The following is a 14,760-nucleotide window of genomic DNA, read 5'->3' as shown; positions in this document are numbered from 1 at the left end:
TACTACTGTGGCCACCACTTCTCTAGGACCACTTTAAGCACTGGATGCAACTATACAGAAATAATGAACAATCATCATTAAGAGGAAAGTATTCCAGTTCAAGTAGTAGATACAGTAGGTCATTTTAGTGCAAATATAATAGCTATTCAGCATTACAAATAAACAGCAACAAAAGAATGTCAATATTCACATAACAGCCTCATTATCCTATGATGGGTTTCTGTAAAGAACGGTAAATCCAATCCAGCTAAAATGACATGCTTGCAATTCACCTTAAAGGTGAAATGTGCTAATATACTTGGTCAATAAAAAATACTTAACTATTCATTATTATGTATAATTAGTCGTATCAACTGTTTAGAGGTCTTATTAATGAGATTATCCAAAATAAAGGTCATTATTGAATGCAGTAGAATGTACCCCACAATCTATGTATGAATACTGCAGAATCTGAGCTAATGATTGGGCATTCCTAGCTGCTAGCAGTCAGATTGTGATCACAGGCAAAGGTGACATTTATGAATGCTAATATAATGAAATGAGAGTCAAAAAATTGGATAAGGCTGATTTATTGTGCAAAACAACTTTAAAAAAAATAAATAAATGATATGGGCTCAGCAGGTGCCAGTAATTGGGATTTGTATTATATGTTTAATGGTATAGTGGCTTTACCAACTAGACACATTTAATGCGAGTAAGCACATTTATATATGTATAAGTACCAATAAAATATAAATATTTAAACACACGACACACAATAAAGAGCAGTATTTTAGGTGACAAATTAAAGAGCTCAATATAATTAAGAGGTTATGCTGAAGTAACATTTATATTCTGTCTTTAGCTGCATACACACACAACGATTGAGTTAATGAACGATTTTAGTAAACGATTTTCTACCTTGAAAAAATGAACTAAAATCGTTTACTAAAGTTGTACATTTACTATGTTCATTTAAATGTAATGAACGATTTTTATGAACTACAAACGATTTTTGCATATTATAACTTAATGAAAATCGTTGAGTTGACAAGTCTGACTGAACTACAAACTACAAACGTGAACGCGCATGAACAATAATTGTTCATCGTTTGACTCAGAAAGTGAACTATAATCGTTCAAAAAATCGTTGTGTGTGTATGCACCTTAATGTGTCAATTTTTAGCTGGATCTGCAAAAAGCTCATTGGCTCAAATAGGAATGCATTAGAGGTGCACTTTTTTTGCACATTAGAAACTTACTTTTATTTTTGTATTGTGTATAAGTTTTGAATTGCTATAATTTATATATAGTATATTTTTCTAAATAGAAAGTATTTTCAAACAATATGCTCATAAACTGCAGATAACACTTTTGTAACTGTATTATCACTGAGCTTTCACATTAATTGCTCTTACAAAGTAAACAAACAAAATCTATACATGTAGCAAAAGAGCAAAATATCACAGAAATAGTGATACTCTTGCTTTGCTCTAAAGATTTACAAAAACAAAGATACAATGATGCAAAATTGTCAACACACAGTGGAAGCGGTTGTAACGTCAGATTCATTTTCACTTTATTATTATTATTATTATTATCCTTTATTTATATGGCGCCACAAGTGTCCCGCAGCGCCTTACATAGTACATAGAACTAATAAGTGAACAAGAAACAAGTAACTTACAGTACATTACAGTGCAGGACAAGGACACAACTTATATACATTGCTGAAATAGTGATTAAAGCACTCACAATAAGCTGCCGGGAGTTGGCGGTCCCGTGTTAGGTGCCCTAATGGGGAGTAGAGAGTAGAAGAAAATGTAAAGAGAAGCACATGAGGGAAGAGGTCCCTGCTCATGAGAGCTTACATTCTAAGGGGAGGGGCAGACAGACAGGCGTGACACAGAAGGGGAAGATAGGAAGGAAATGTGAATATATTTATAGCAAGTGCTCCTTTTCTCACAATGGCCCAGATTTATTAACGAGTGATATTTCTTGTTATCACTCGTTACTAATCTTAAATAGTGCTCTAAACAAGCAGCTTCTAAATGTCATTTTTCAAACACATGACAGTTAGGAACTGATTGGTCAGAGGACCATTTAAGCTTAGTAACAAGTGATAACCAGAATATCACTCGTTGATATAACTTGGCCAATGTTCCTTTACAGGAGTCATGCCTCTGATCAATCCCTCCCCCATTTTATTTTCCTAAACCTACATTTCCCCCCTCATCCCCTGCATGCCCATATGGTTACTTGTCCACACCTTTGGTTCACTGTCTGAGTCAACAAGTGTATTTATAGACAACATTTTACATTAGAAATATATAACTATACAATAGCAAGGAGGATGAATTGAGCAATATTAGTGTTGGGGGGGGGGGGGAAGCTGCATACTTTGATGCGAATGTATGGTGTGGTCCGAAGGCTGCAATAGGTTGGACTTTGAAGCCGCGCCCACTATACACTTTTCCTGCTGAACCTGCAATCCCACAGAAGTGGCACTTCCATAGAGAAGGCAGATACATTTGTGCAAAATTAAAATGTGTAAATGGTGCATTTTAAAGGTTTATTAAAGAGCCCCACAATGTTTATGAAATTTATTATATCTTTTATAAGTTAGGTCTTTAGAATTGAGATTTATAAAAGAGTACATGTAAAAAAAAATGTGTTTTTTTTAATTCAACTTGTTAAATAGCTATGAAAGTTTATATAGATGGGATGTAGTTATGAGACCGGCGGTCTCAATCCCGACACTGTAATCCCGGCAAGGGATTAACATAGGCGTCGAAATACCGACGCCTATGTTAGTCCAGACGCCGGACCGATCGTCCTATGCCGGGGGTGAGTATACACCTAGTCGGGGATGGGAGGGTTAATGACCCCCGGGGGATTTAGGCACCCCTCCCCTCCCGGGAAAGGTTAGGGTTAGGTTAAGGCACTAGGGGGCGATGTTAGGGATAGGTACTAAGGGGGGAGGTTAGGGTGGGGGAAAGGGGTAGGGATTGTATACTTACCTGAGCCCATAGGGCTGCCAGCGGTGGGATGTGAAACGCCGGGCTGACGTCCGATGGTCATTCATACTGATTCCATATAGTTAATACATTTACATTTCTGCTGTATAAAAGTCTACTGAAAAGAATTATTAAATGTAGCATAAAAAAGAAGGTACAATTAAATATTATAATCATAGCAAAAGGAGCTTTGATTGTGATAGCTATTTAAAATAACTACAGGTTAGATATGTTTAAAACTGCTTATGGACTATATTATAAAAAAAAGGATATCAAAAAGTGAACAGATCATTCATGCAAAATACCAGAGTTTCATTAACACAAGCAAATAATTGCAACAACTGTTTTCACTGGGTTCAATGTCACCAAGACTTTGTGCACATAATTCTCCTCTTAAATATATAATGCATTTTTGTTTTGCTTATTTATAGAGGTCAAACCTGAAAACTTCTTGTAATTAATGAACAGAATCCTAACACAGAACTTATGTTTACATGAAAGACCTGCTAATAAAAGAATATTAAATAGATCAAGACATTTTTCAGAAATAGGTTGGAACTAAATATAGTTTATATAAATTTGTATTTATGGAGACTTTTATGCACCACAGACTTCCAGACTTGTAAATCTACTGATAGATGCCGGACGTAGACACACAGGGCCTAAAATTGCTTTATGTTTAGGAATACTAAAATATGATTTTCTCATTTTAAATTTGTTCTCATTTTAGTTGGAGACAGCTTCTAAATAATTGTAAATATAATACACAAAGCTACAATATAAATGAAAGAATTGAAATGTTAAATGGCCAAAGAGTCAGTTTTTGTATTTCTTGGTACACATGAAGACTGAGTAAGTGTAATCAAAATCAACATGTGCGCATGGTAAGATCAGCTCAAGCCAGGTCATCAGAACAAGTATCGTTCATGTACCATCAAGCTGGATGATTATCAATGCGTACTAACACTATTATCAATGGTCTCTATCTGCATAGGTGTTGCAGCCGCGGTGAACGTATGAGCCCTTAGACTACAATTTCAAGATACCATTAGAACCATGTATTTTTCAAATCAGATTTGTTCGTTAAGGGAATCTTGAAGATAAACAATTCATTGATCACGTGTAAATATGCTTAAAACACAACTTACCACAGTGTTAATGTTCATAATTGCATTCACATCTGTCATATTTGGCACAGCTAAGAAATGTGTAAACTAGTTGAAGAGGTACAGAGTCATGCCACAGATCCAGCTGGGACATTGAATAAGTGGCACAGAAAATTGGAGCATTTCTTGATAAAGGCTTGTAAGGTAATATTCTTAGCTACAAAGTACTTTTCCTTTTCAAATTATAATTATCTTCCCTTTTCATTGCAAATAGTCCACTGCTTAAGGCACCATGGTCATTCAGGTATCCTTATTATGTTACACAAATATAAATTCATAGCTCAGAGCAGTCGAGATCAAAATTTTTTTGTGACGTGCACTATTATGCCTATATCAGACGGATGTCGCTTACAGGTAGTGGCAGTGTTCAGTGAGGTTTTTGGGAGCACACAAGTGGCCTGGAAAGTCCCAAATGCTCTGGTGGCCACTAGGGAACCATTCCTGAACCTCAATATAGTGGCATTTCCATACAAACATCAGAATATGAAATATTAGCCTTCTGTACATACAGAAAGAGGCAACAGAAATGATCACATACTATGGTACACTGGCTATTGTTATAGCACCTGTAAAATAATGCAATACAAGTATAAAATATATAAGTTTTTTTTTGCATGTGTGAAAACAAATTTTTAAATGAAAAAATACATTGTAAAGAAAGATTTTGAGAAGTATATAGTGCATAGGCATGTTCCTCTCAGATAACATTCTAGCACTTGTATTGTGTAAGGTCTTAAACAAATGATTGTAATCTGTAATGTACTTGGCTTGACCCATAAAGGTCTAGTCGGATTTGTTTACAATCAGGTTATCCACGCCTTTCAGGATTCGATCAGCCAAGTTTCCCATTTGTTTTTTGGCAAGTTTCAGATGACTCTCATGTAAAAGCTTCTGAATGAGGTACTTCTCTCTCTTGATTTTGTCTTTGGTTTCATAAGAAACATCTGGGATCAGGTATGATATAATGAACTTGACAAAGTAGACAATATGCTGTGGAAGGCATGTGAGACAAGCAGATGAAAATGTAAATGATACAGAAACTGCAGAAAACATTTACATTTTAACTACAATTGTACCTAGTGGAATCATAAGCTAATACTCCCAAGCTTGGAACTTGATTTGCCTCAAGTTATCTTTCTGCACACAAAAAACAAACGCACGCATACTAAATACAAGCCTAAGGTATTATTGTTATTCATGTTGTAGTCATATTAGGATAATGCAACTAGAGTTATTTAAGCTTTAAATATTTTAATACTTTTTAAAAACAAAACAAAAAAGAGCAATGTATAGAGATATCTACAAGCCAGGAGAAATATCTAAATCATTAGGAAAAACTAATACCCCTTTTACACTAATGTCCCAGCTATGACCCAGGATTTGGAACTGTTCCAAATCAGGTCAGACCGGGGACATACTGATTTTACACCGCGGCGCCGATCCGGGTTATTCCCGGATTGTAGCCGTTCACACTGCACTTGGGCGCAGTGCCGATGCTGGAGATATCATCTCCTTGTGCCAGAATGCGGCTCTCCCCTTATTGAAAATGGGTCACAGGTCAGATGACCCGGCTTACCCGTTTATACGTAGCCTTACTGGGGTCCTTCCCGGAAAAAACCCTGCTCGCCAGGAGCGTTGGCTTCCCGGCTGACTATACACAGGTGGAGCCATTTCCACTGATGAAAATTCCAGGTTGATCCACATTCACGTGCAATAGCCCAGGATTTTCAGGTCAGAGAAAAAGGGGTATCAGAAAGTGAGAGTGTTTCTGTATGTGTGAAAAAAAGCTTGCTTGAAAGCTTATAATGAACATACACATGTACAGATTTGTCACTTAATCAGTGTTTTTAGTTTCATGTAATCACATTTATCAGGTTATTGAAACAGATTCTGAAACAAGCCTGCTCATTTACTAAACTTCTCCCAAGCTCAGAGAGAATGCTTATACAGGCTGTGTAAGAAGGATTTGTGTAAACATATTGTATATTCCAATCCTGACTAAGGCCCGAATTAAACATGTTTCGCAACCGCGATACTTTTTCGCCTGCCCGACTTTTCGCCTTCATTGTGTTTTGCAGGCGAAAAAGTATTGCACGCATCCCCCCTTATCCCAGTATTCAATTTGAAAGGACGCGAAAACGGGACCCGGCAAAACTTAAACAGGCGAAAAGTGCTGTCAGATTTGGGAAAATCAGCCTAACACCCCCCAAAAGATGCACTGACATGGGGGGGGGGGGAATCACTTTGGGTACCCCAGAATAGGCTTGCTGAAGGTATTTGGGGAACTTAAATGTTCTGCAAAGATGCTAATTAGCACCAATTGAGAAGTGGTGAAGAATAGCATTTAGTAGTGTTTTTTGTAGAAAATAACTAGTCCCTGAAAATGGGGGGGTAGCATATTTAGAAGTTGCTAAAGTTAAAAAAAAAAAAAATCGGGAAAAATCCACCTGCCACAAGCACCTGCAATCCAAAATACACTTGGGGCATACTTGGGGACCCCCATGGAGTCTATTTTGTTATCTTTGTCCCCCAACTTTGGATTTTTTCGCCCTCAAATGGAAAGTAATTTTTTGGGGTATCCGTAAGTATTTATGTAAACATTTTTGACGCAGTTTACCTTTGGGGGACTGTCTTAAGGCTGCACGGCGGTTCCCGCAATGTTGCACCCCAAAACCTCAATTCTGCACTTTTTTCTGCCTGCTATTCATAGGCGAAACTTTTTCGCCTATTACACTGCACTGACTTTCCACCTAGGCGGAAAGTCTTTCAAATTGAATATGGTGACACATTTCCGCCTGGCAAAATGACGGCATCGGCGATACTATTTCGCCGTTCTCTGCTTTTCGCTCCAAACTGAATACGGGCCTAAGTCTAACTTGATAGAATGGACACTATTTTGTTGTAAAATGCATATTAACGACTGGTATGTTAACTGGTAATTGTATTCTAACCACCAAAGAAATAAATGTGTAAATTATATTATACTGTAGCACTTACCTCCATAACAATAAGAAAAGAGAGCTTGGCAGCAATAACATGCCAGTAAAATATACTGTGCTCATACTGGTGATCATGGCTAGGGGGATATCGGAAATCACGGTATCTGGAAAATATTTCATTAAAGAAAATTGAGTATCTTATGTAATATCACATAATCACCACAAGATGGAGCAAATAGAGAACTGACAACACTTACACTGTCATTGCATCTGGAATAATTTAAAGCATTGATAAAAGGACAGTAACATGTGCAAGTCATTTTGTATAGGCCTTAAGCGAACTATTACAGCATTTGCTTTGTAAAGCTTGGCACACATAATGCCAATTTTTCTTTAATATCTTTGCAGCAAATATAGGTATGTTTATTTGTTCATAGCAGGATCTAATAGAACAGTGCCTATCATGGTAATTCATAAAGAGTTAAAATGTTAAGAAACATTGTATCAGAATGTTCAAAATATTAGTAATAAATAGAAAACTTAAAAAAATGGTGATTCTTTTAGCAATAAGCTATAAAGTTATGATTATTGTAATTATTATTGTTGTTGATTAGCAAGACTCCACATCGCTGCTCAGTAGCAGACAATGAGGAAAACTCTGTATACATAAAATACAACATAGAAAAAATAAATGCAGATGTGAAAACAAAGGGCAGGCAGGGCCATGCTCATGAGAGATTCTACCTTCTAATGAATCATACTGTTCAATATGCCTTTTCAGACTTTTATTTAAAGTTTTGTGGCTAGCAATAAAATGTTCATCAAAAGATTCAGATGTGTCCTCACTCGTCTTTGCTGCAGACAGCAAGGACGAGTGCCTCTTGACGCGCCTCTCACGGGACCAGCTCCTCTTGGCGCGCCTGGTACCGTGAGAGACTCTGCTAGCGCCGGGTGTATTTTTTGCATCTTTGTTGCTGACAATGCATCTAAGTTGCAATGCTAGAACGCACCAGGAGACTGTGATGATTAATTTCATATGCAACACTTATATATCTGTGTGCGACTTAGTTTCTGTATCAGCATACGAAGTGCTATAACGCAATGGCCTTCGCTCTTTTCCACGCCAAGTTCTGTTTACAGTCTGATATACAAGTAACACACATCAAATGAATCAGCACAGTCTCCTGATGCATCTGTAGTATTACAATACACCAGTAATAAATAGCTCTGTACTCAAATAGGTTCAATTATGGCTGACTTGTGACACTGGTTCAACAATATTCTGCAGATTTGTATTTTACTCCATTTTGTTTGTAATTGAATTAGTGAATATAAGTGTTATATAAAATGACCAAAGTGACCAGTGAAATATAGTGTATTATAGGGATTACCTTGACATTTTCTTTTATTCATTGTATTTTTATCTTGTAAACAATTAAGACATAAAATAACAACAAAAAACACACAGAAGAATCGTGCTACTTGTTACATGGCCCCTGTTTTCAACTACATTACTGACTGTTCATACCATGTCAAAAACGATGAGGAATAGAGCATAATAAAGTACACATAAACCCCTATATAAACAAGTCCAAAAAGCCGTAACTAACATCACACTCAACAGTAAATAAGGTAGGAAAGTAGAACGCAAGTTAAAGTGGGAATGGTTAGCAGCAGGGCCACCCAAGCCCTTATCTGGAATTACACCATGACAACCACTTTTTAGGAAATATAATAAGTGCTCCTCAGCTATTATAGACAAAGAGCTCATAAATAATAGTTTCATTTACTAATCGCTTCCATTTAATTAACACTGGAGGTTCTGCTGCCATCCGTCCTCTGGCTATTATGACCTTGGCTAGGGACAACAGGATGAACTGATATTTATAGATTAAAGTTGAGATGATTTCCTCCATAGCCACCCCAAATAAGAAAACCTTAGGATCCCAAACAGGTAACGTAGGTACAGTATCTTTAATGTAGTCCCACACCTAGTCCCAAAAATTTGCTACCATAGCACTATCTCATAACAGGTGCTAAGAAGTGCAATCCTCAGCCTCACACATCTAGGAGATTAATGGCCGGATTCAATTAGTAGCGAAATCGTCCGTTTTCGCCCCAAAAAAGTGAAAACTGACGTTTTTCCCACAAAAAAGGTGAAAACGGGAGGCGAAAGTCAAGAAATTGCATCTGCATATGGCTGATGTACATCGGAAAATAATTTAGAAGTGTATTATTGGCTGTAATAAAAGTATTTACGGTAATTAAATGGCAGTAATTTGCGTATTACGAAAAAACGTAATTAAAAAAATTATAGAAAGCTAGGTTTTTTTTCCAGGAAATTACTGTTCCACGTAAATTGGGGGTACGCTAAAATGGGTGCAAGTATATTTTCGTGTCGTAAAAGCACAAGTTTAAAAACCGTTAATAAACTGCCTGCTGCGGCCATGTGCGATGTTTAACACTTGACTCACCCATACCGACCCCTGAAAAACCAGACCCAATAAATTTTCAACAATTTATTCATTTTTTCTCCAAAATTTTGACCACTTTTTTTTCGCCAAGTTCCGCAACTATAAAAATTTGTGTGTGTACTTTATCATTAGGGTGGGGGGGAGATGTCTAAAGGGTGCTGAAAGAATCCACACTTTTAGTCAAAAATAGGGATTTTGCATTCTTTTTCTCCTGGTCTTAGGTGGAGAAGACTGTTTGCCTGTTTTTTGGCAAAAATCGGCCCTAAGAGTTATTTCGAACATCCATTTTCCACAGACCCAAAGGAGTACAATAAACTCTATGAAGTATATACAAATGAATTAGCCAAAATGTAGCCATTCCTCATCTAAGAAAAACCCCAAATGTTCCTCCCATTTATGTCTGGCTTTCTATTTACAGCATAATTACCAACCTTCTTTCATTTCCAGGGACAGCGTTTAAGTCCCTGGTTTAGCATACTGACATTTGCACAGTACAAAACCTGTTACTGTGTATGCAGAACACAATTCTCACCATCCATTCTTACACTGTTACTGTGTATGCAGAACACAATTCTCACTATCCATTCTTACACTGTTACTGTGTATGCAGAACACAATTCTCACTATCCATTCTTACACTGTTACTGTGTATGCAGAACACAATTCTCACTATCCATTCTTACACTAACAGTGTAAGAATGGATAGTGAGAATTGTGTTCTGCATACACAGTAACAGTGTAAGAATGGATGGTGAGAATTGTGTTCTGCATACACAGTAACAGTGTAAGAATGGATAGTGAGAATTGTTCTGCATACACAGTAACAGTGTAAGAATGGATAGTGAGAATTGTGTTCTGCATACACAGTAACAGTGTAAGAATGGATGGTGAGAATTGTGTTCTGCATACACAGTAACAGTGTAAGAATGGATAGTGAGAATTGTGTTCTGCATACACAGTAACAGTGTAAGAATGGATAGTGAGAATTGTGTTCTGCATACACAGTAACAGTGTAAGAATGGATAGTGAGAATTGTGTTCTGCATACACAGTAACAGTGTAAGAATGGATAGTGAGAATTGTGTTCTGCATACACAGTAACAGTGTAAGAATGGATGGTGAGAATTGTGTTCTGCATACACAGTAACAGTGTAAGAATGGATGGTGAGAATTGTGTTCTGCATACACAGTAACAGTGTAAGAATGGATGGTGAGAATTGTGTTCTGCATACACAGTAACAGTGTAAGAATGGATAGTGAGAATTGTTCTGCATACACAGTAACAGTGTAAGAATGGATAGTGAGAATTGTGTTCTGCATACACAGTAACAGTGTAAGAATGGATGGTGAGAATTGTGTTCTGCATACACAGTAACAGTGTAAGAATGGATAGTGAGAATTGTGTTCTGCATACACAGTAACAGTGTAAGAATGGATAGTGAGAATTGTGTTCTGCATACACAGTAACAGTGTAAGAATGGATAGTGAGAATTGTGTTCTGCATACACAGTAACAGTGTAAGAATGGATAGTGAGAATTGTGTTCTGCATACACAGTAACAGTGTAAGAATGGATGGTGAGAATTGTGTTCTGCATACACAGTAACAGTGTAAGAATGGATGGTGAGAATTGTGTTCTGCATACACAGTAACAGTGTAAGAATGGATGGTGAGAATTGTGTTCTGCATACACAGTAACAGTGTAAGAATGGATAGTGAGAATTGTGTTCTGCATACACAGTAACAGTGTAAGAATGGATAGTGAGAATTGTGTTCTGCATACACAGTAACAGTGTAAGAATGGATAGTGAGAATTGTGTTCTGCATACACAGTAACAGTGTAAGAATGGATAGTGAGAATTGTGTTCTGCATACACAGTAACAGTGTAAGAATGGATAGTGAGAACACAATTCTCACCATCCATTCTTACACTCTGTATGCTTGGTTTGCTACTAGTCATCTTCATCAGTGGGCATGTGCACCTATCCTATACTAGATGCACAAAATGTACCTGGAAACAGGCTTATTTACACTTAGGTCCAGGTCTGCATATTCTGCATTCTGTCAGCACTGTCTCACTAAAGTCATCCTACATGAAAATGCCCCGTTACACCTCTCTAGTTGTAAGTCTAGATGTGACCCAAATGCGTCTGACTTTTGGCACATGCGATATGTGAAAACACTAAAGATCTATTCACCTCTATATCAGCCCCTTAATCTGAAAGATCTTAGTTTGCCTTAATATTTACAATGTAGCATTTTTATTGCTTTGTAAAGCTACATATTGGTATATGTATTGTATGTTAAACAGAGCAACATTTATTTCTTACTTCTAATATATAAAGCAGATTTCTAGGTCACATACAGCAGCAGTGACTGGATAGAGCTACAAGCAAGGATCTGACTGACCATAGAATACTAATGTACTACAACAGATTAGATAGATCATACTCTAACAAATATGAGCATTTTTCCTCCTTTCTATGTCTACTCTTTCAAAAGGTCAATGATAGTCTTGTGTATAATGCTAAACACTTTATGCATTACTAGAGAACATAGCAATGTGCTGGTATGGCCAGAAATTGTAATCTCTATGGAATATTGAGAGACTTGTATGCATTACTTTATTAAAAATAAAACCGCAAAAACTACATTTCTATATAATGTTTAACTACCAATAAATCTTGCAATCTGCTTCTGCTACAGCTGTTTTCTTATTTATGACAAGCTGCACAAAAATGCAGTCTCAGTGAAGCATTCAATTGCAATGTTAGCTTAGGATAGTGCAGTCAGTACTTGCCTGCATGTAGTCTGAGTGCCAAACCAAGGTGGTGGAACCGGTCTGCTTTCAGTTTTGAAATCTGATATGTTGAAGACTGAAAGTGTATTATTAATGTATCCATCCATGGTATATGAAGTATGTGTGCCATAGGGTGGTCCAGAAAAAGACCAGTAATAAACCAACCGCGGTATCATATCAGATGTGAAGGCAATAATCATAGCCTACAATATAAGAAGACAGAAGAGAAAAAAATGTGTTCAAATTAGGGTGCAGCGTCATGAATAAAACACATGTATACATAAGCATATGTTTTGAGTTGCATTAAAACCTTCCATTCAATTGGGATTAGTTATGTTTTTGTGTAAGGAAAGGGGAAAAATTCAATAAATATGGAGGGCTCTAGAACCAGTCTGAATATTTCTGAATGAGGAGACTGGTCATTACACGGTGAATCCTGTTGAGTGTCATGGAATTAGTGTGACACTGATACATTTCAGACTCATATCATGCATTTACACTGCAAGATGAACAATCTGTACTAAATGCATGTTTAAGTTACTATATAAGTAAAAGACAGGACTGTCAGTGATTCATAGTGATTTTGTATCCCTTGTATCGCAGCATGGTTTGTCCAAGTGGAAACGGACTTGCTTTTTATATTTGAAATGATAAAACACATAATTGAACCAGAAATGTTATTCCTATGTTGTTGAGCCCAGAGACATGTCTTCTCTGTTCTGGTGGAGTCTGGCCATGATAAAAGCATAGGGGTACAATTTGGCAGTCTGGTACTGCTTATTTTTGAGTTGCCATTGCTACTATACTGAATACTATGTATATACTATATTATATACACATTTTACAAAAGCTGCACACTGCAATTACAGAAAGAGAAAATCTGGTAGACCAAACAAATGTCCAATTTGCTGAAAAAGTAAATAAAATGAAATAAGTAATAATGACAAGAATAAATCACATTAATACTTCCTCCATCTAAGTTCATCTCCCAGCAACAGGAGACACTGGAACAGCTTCCCATTGAATGAATGAACTGAATCAGCCAGGCCTAAGCCTGACAAAACCTAATCAATTTAGGTCTCTGTGCATAAATTTCATTCTCTTTATTATTTAATAAAGCAAAACTTAACTAATACTAACTTACATTTGTCACCACAGCAAGTATTGCTACTCCTTGCATGATCGGCTGCCAGGCTCCAATGTGTTGCGCCTTTTCGGGTACCGTACGGCGGAACTGAGTTGTGAGTTTCCAGGCATCCACACGAATTTCCAATAAATTATTCACAAGGGCCAAAAGAGGGGCGAGAGGAAATGATGCCACAAACAGGGTAACAAATCCAAACTGAATAACTGTCAGATGCGGGGGATAAATACAGATGACTAAGCAAGAGCACTCTATAGTAGTACATTGTACAAGTATAAACGGTCAGTTATCATCCCCAATGTAAATTCAATTCTAGCTTTCATACAGTAATGGCTGAACTGTCTTAGCTTCTTACAGTGTCACACCAACTGTCTTTACTACTGATTTACAGCTAATGTTTTCAGAGCAAGCTATAAACCATTATGAAGTGACTTATTTTGCCCTCAGTCTATACAGCATAGTATAGAGATGTGCGTTCTATAATCTCAGCCTATAAATATGTGCTTTGTAGCACCTAAGATAGTATAGGGGGAATTCAATTTGCCACAAGGTACCAGTGTTCTGTCCATTCCTCCAGCACCTAAAAAGCACAATCACAGACTACCACCTGAGATCACATTATCCATCCTTGCACCAATTATTGAGATTTTGTGGCATCTTCTTGTACCAGTAGGATGACACGTCTACCATTGATTTTTTAAAAATGTTTTACTGAAGGGTGAAAATACATATTATTGTTACGGTACTCCAGTAAACAGCTGGACATTGGCAGCAACGGTACAGACTACCTAACAGTCTACTAACAAATAAACTGGAGCCAATCGATACATTTCCAAATGCCCCACAAACTTCTGATCTCCTCCTTTATGATTCAAACTACACCGGAGATGAATATAAGAAATATATCCTGTATTGTAGATTATAAGGATATTAGCGGTCAGCAGAGATTTGTGTGACATGGAAATATGCATAATATCACAGGATGGGGATGGGACTTGCAACACCTTTATACGGAATAGCATATCTTAATTCACTTCTGAACAGAAACCTAAATAAACCGCAGCAATTGGCAGAATCAATGCCACAGAGTTTCTTACAAGAGCATAATGGCGACAATATACGTATAATATTATCTACAAGTATTATTTAATAATTTTAGTAGTATGCCCAGCCATTGCTCAAATAGACAACTGTCTGTAAATGGTAAATGACACAGTATATACGAGTACAGATTTAGCTTGT

The 14,760-nt window shown here is 37.0% G+C and overlaps 1 protein-coding gene across 2 annotated transcripts in view; it reads right to left on the bottom strand.

The window, feature by feature from the left end:
- Window positions 1-553: 553 nt before the first annotated feature.
- ANO6 (anoctamin 6) overlaps window positions 554-14,760 on the bottom strand; it is a 116,119-nt gene continuing 101,912 nt past the window's right edge. For both annotated transcript variants that reach the window (XM_088458059.1, XM_088458052.1), the window contains exons 17-20: window positions 13,519-13,724; window positions 12,375-12,577; window positions 7,160-7,265; window positions 554-5,152 (exon numbers count right to left, since the gene is read on the bottom strand). In XM_088458059.1, the coding sequence (XP_088314185.1) occupies window positions 4,946-5,152; window positions 7,160-7,265; window positions 12,375-12,577; window positions 13,519-13,724 (722 nt within the window). In that variant the 3' untranslated portion in view covers window positions 554-4,945. The remainder of the gene's footprint in view (window positions 5,153-7,159; window positions 7,266-12,374; window positions 12,578-13,518; window positions 13,725-14,760) is intronic.

This window comes from Taudactylus pleione, unplaced genomic scaffold (genome assembly GCF_031769625.1).
Source record: "Taudactylus pleione unplaced genomic scaffold, aTauple2 ptg000041l, whole genome shotgun sequence".
Classification (NCBI taxonomy): domain Eukaryota; kingdom Metazoa; phylum Chordata; class Amphibia; order Anura; family Myobatrachidae; genus Taudactylus; species Taudactylus pleione.
Note: the sequence above shows the minus strand (reverse complement) of the source record. Positions and strands in the feature narration are given on the sequence as shown.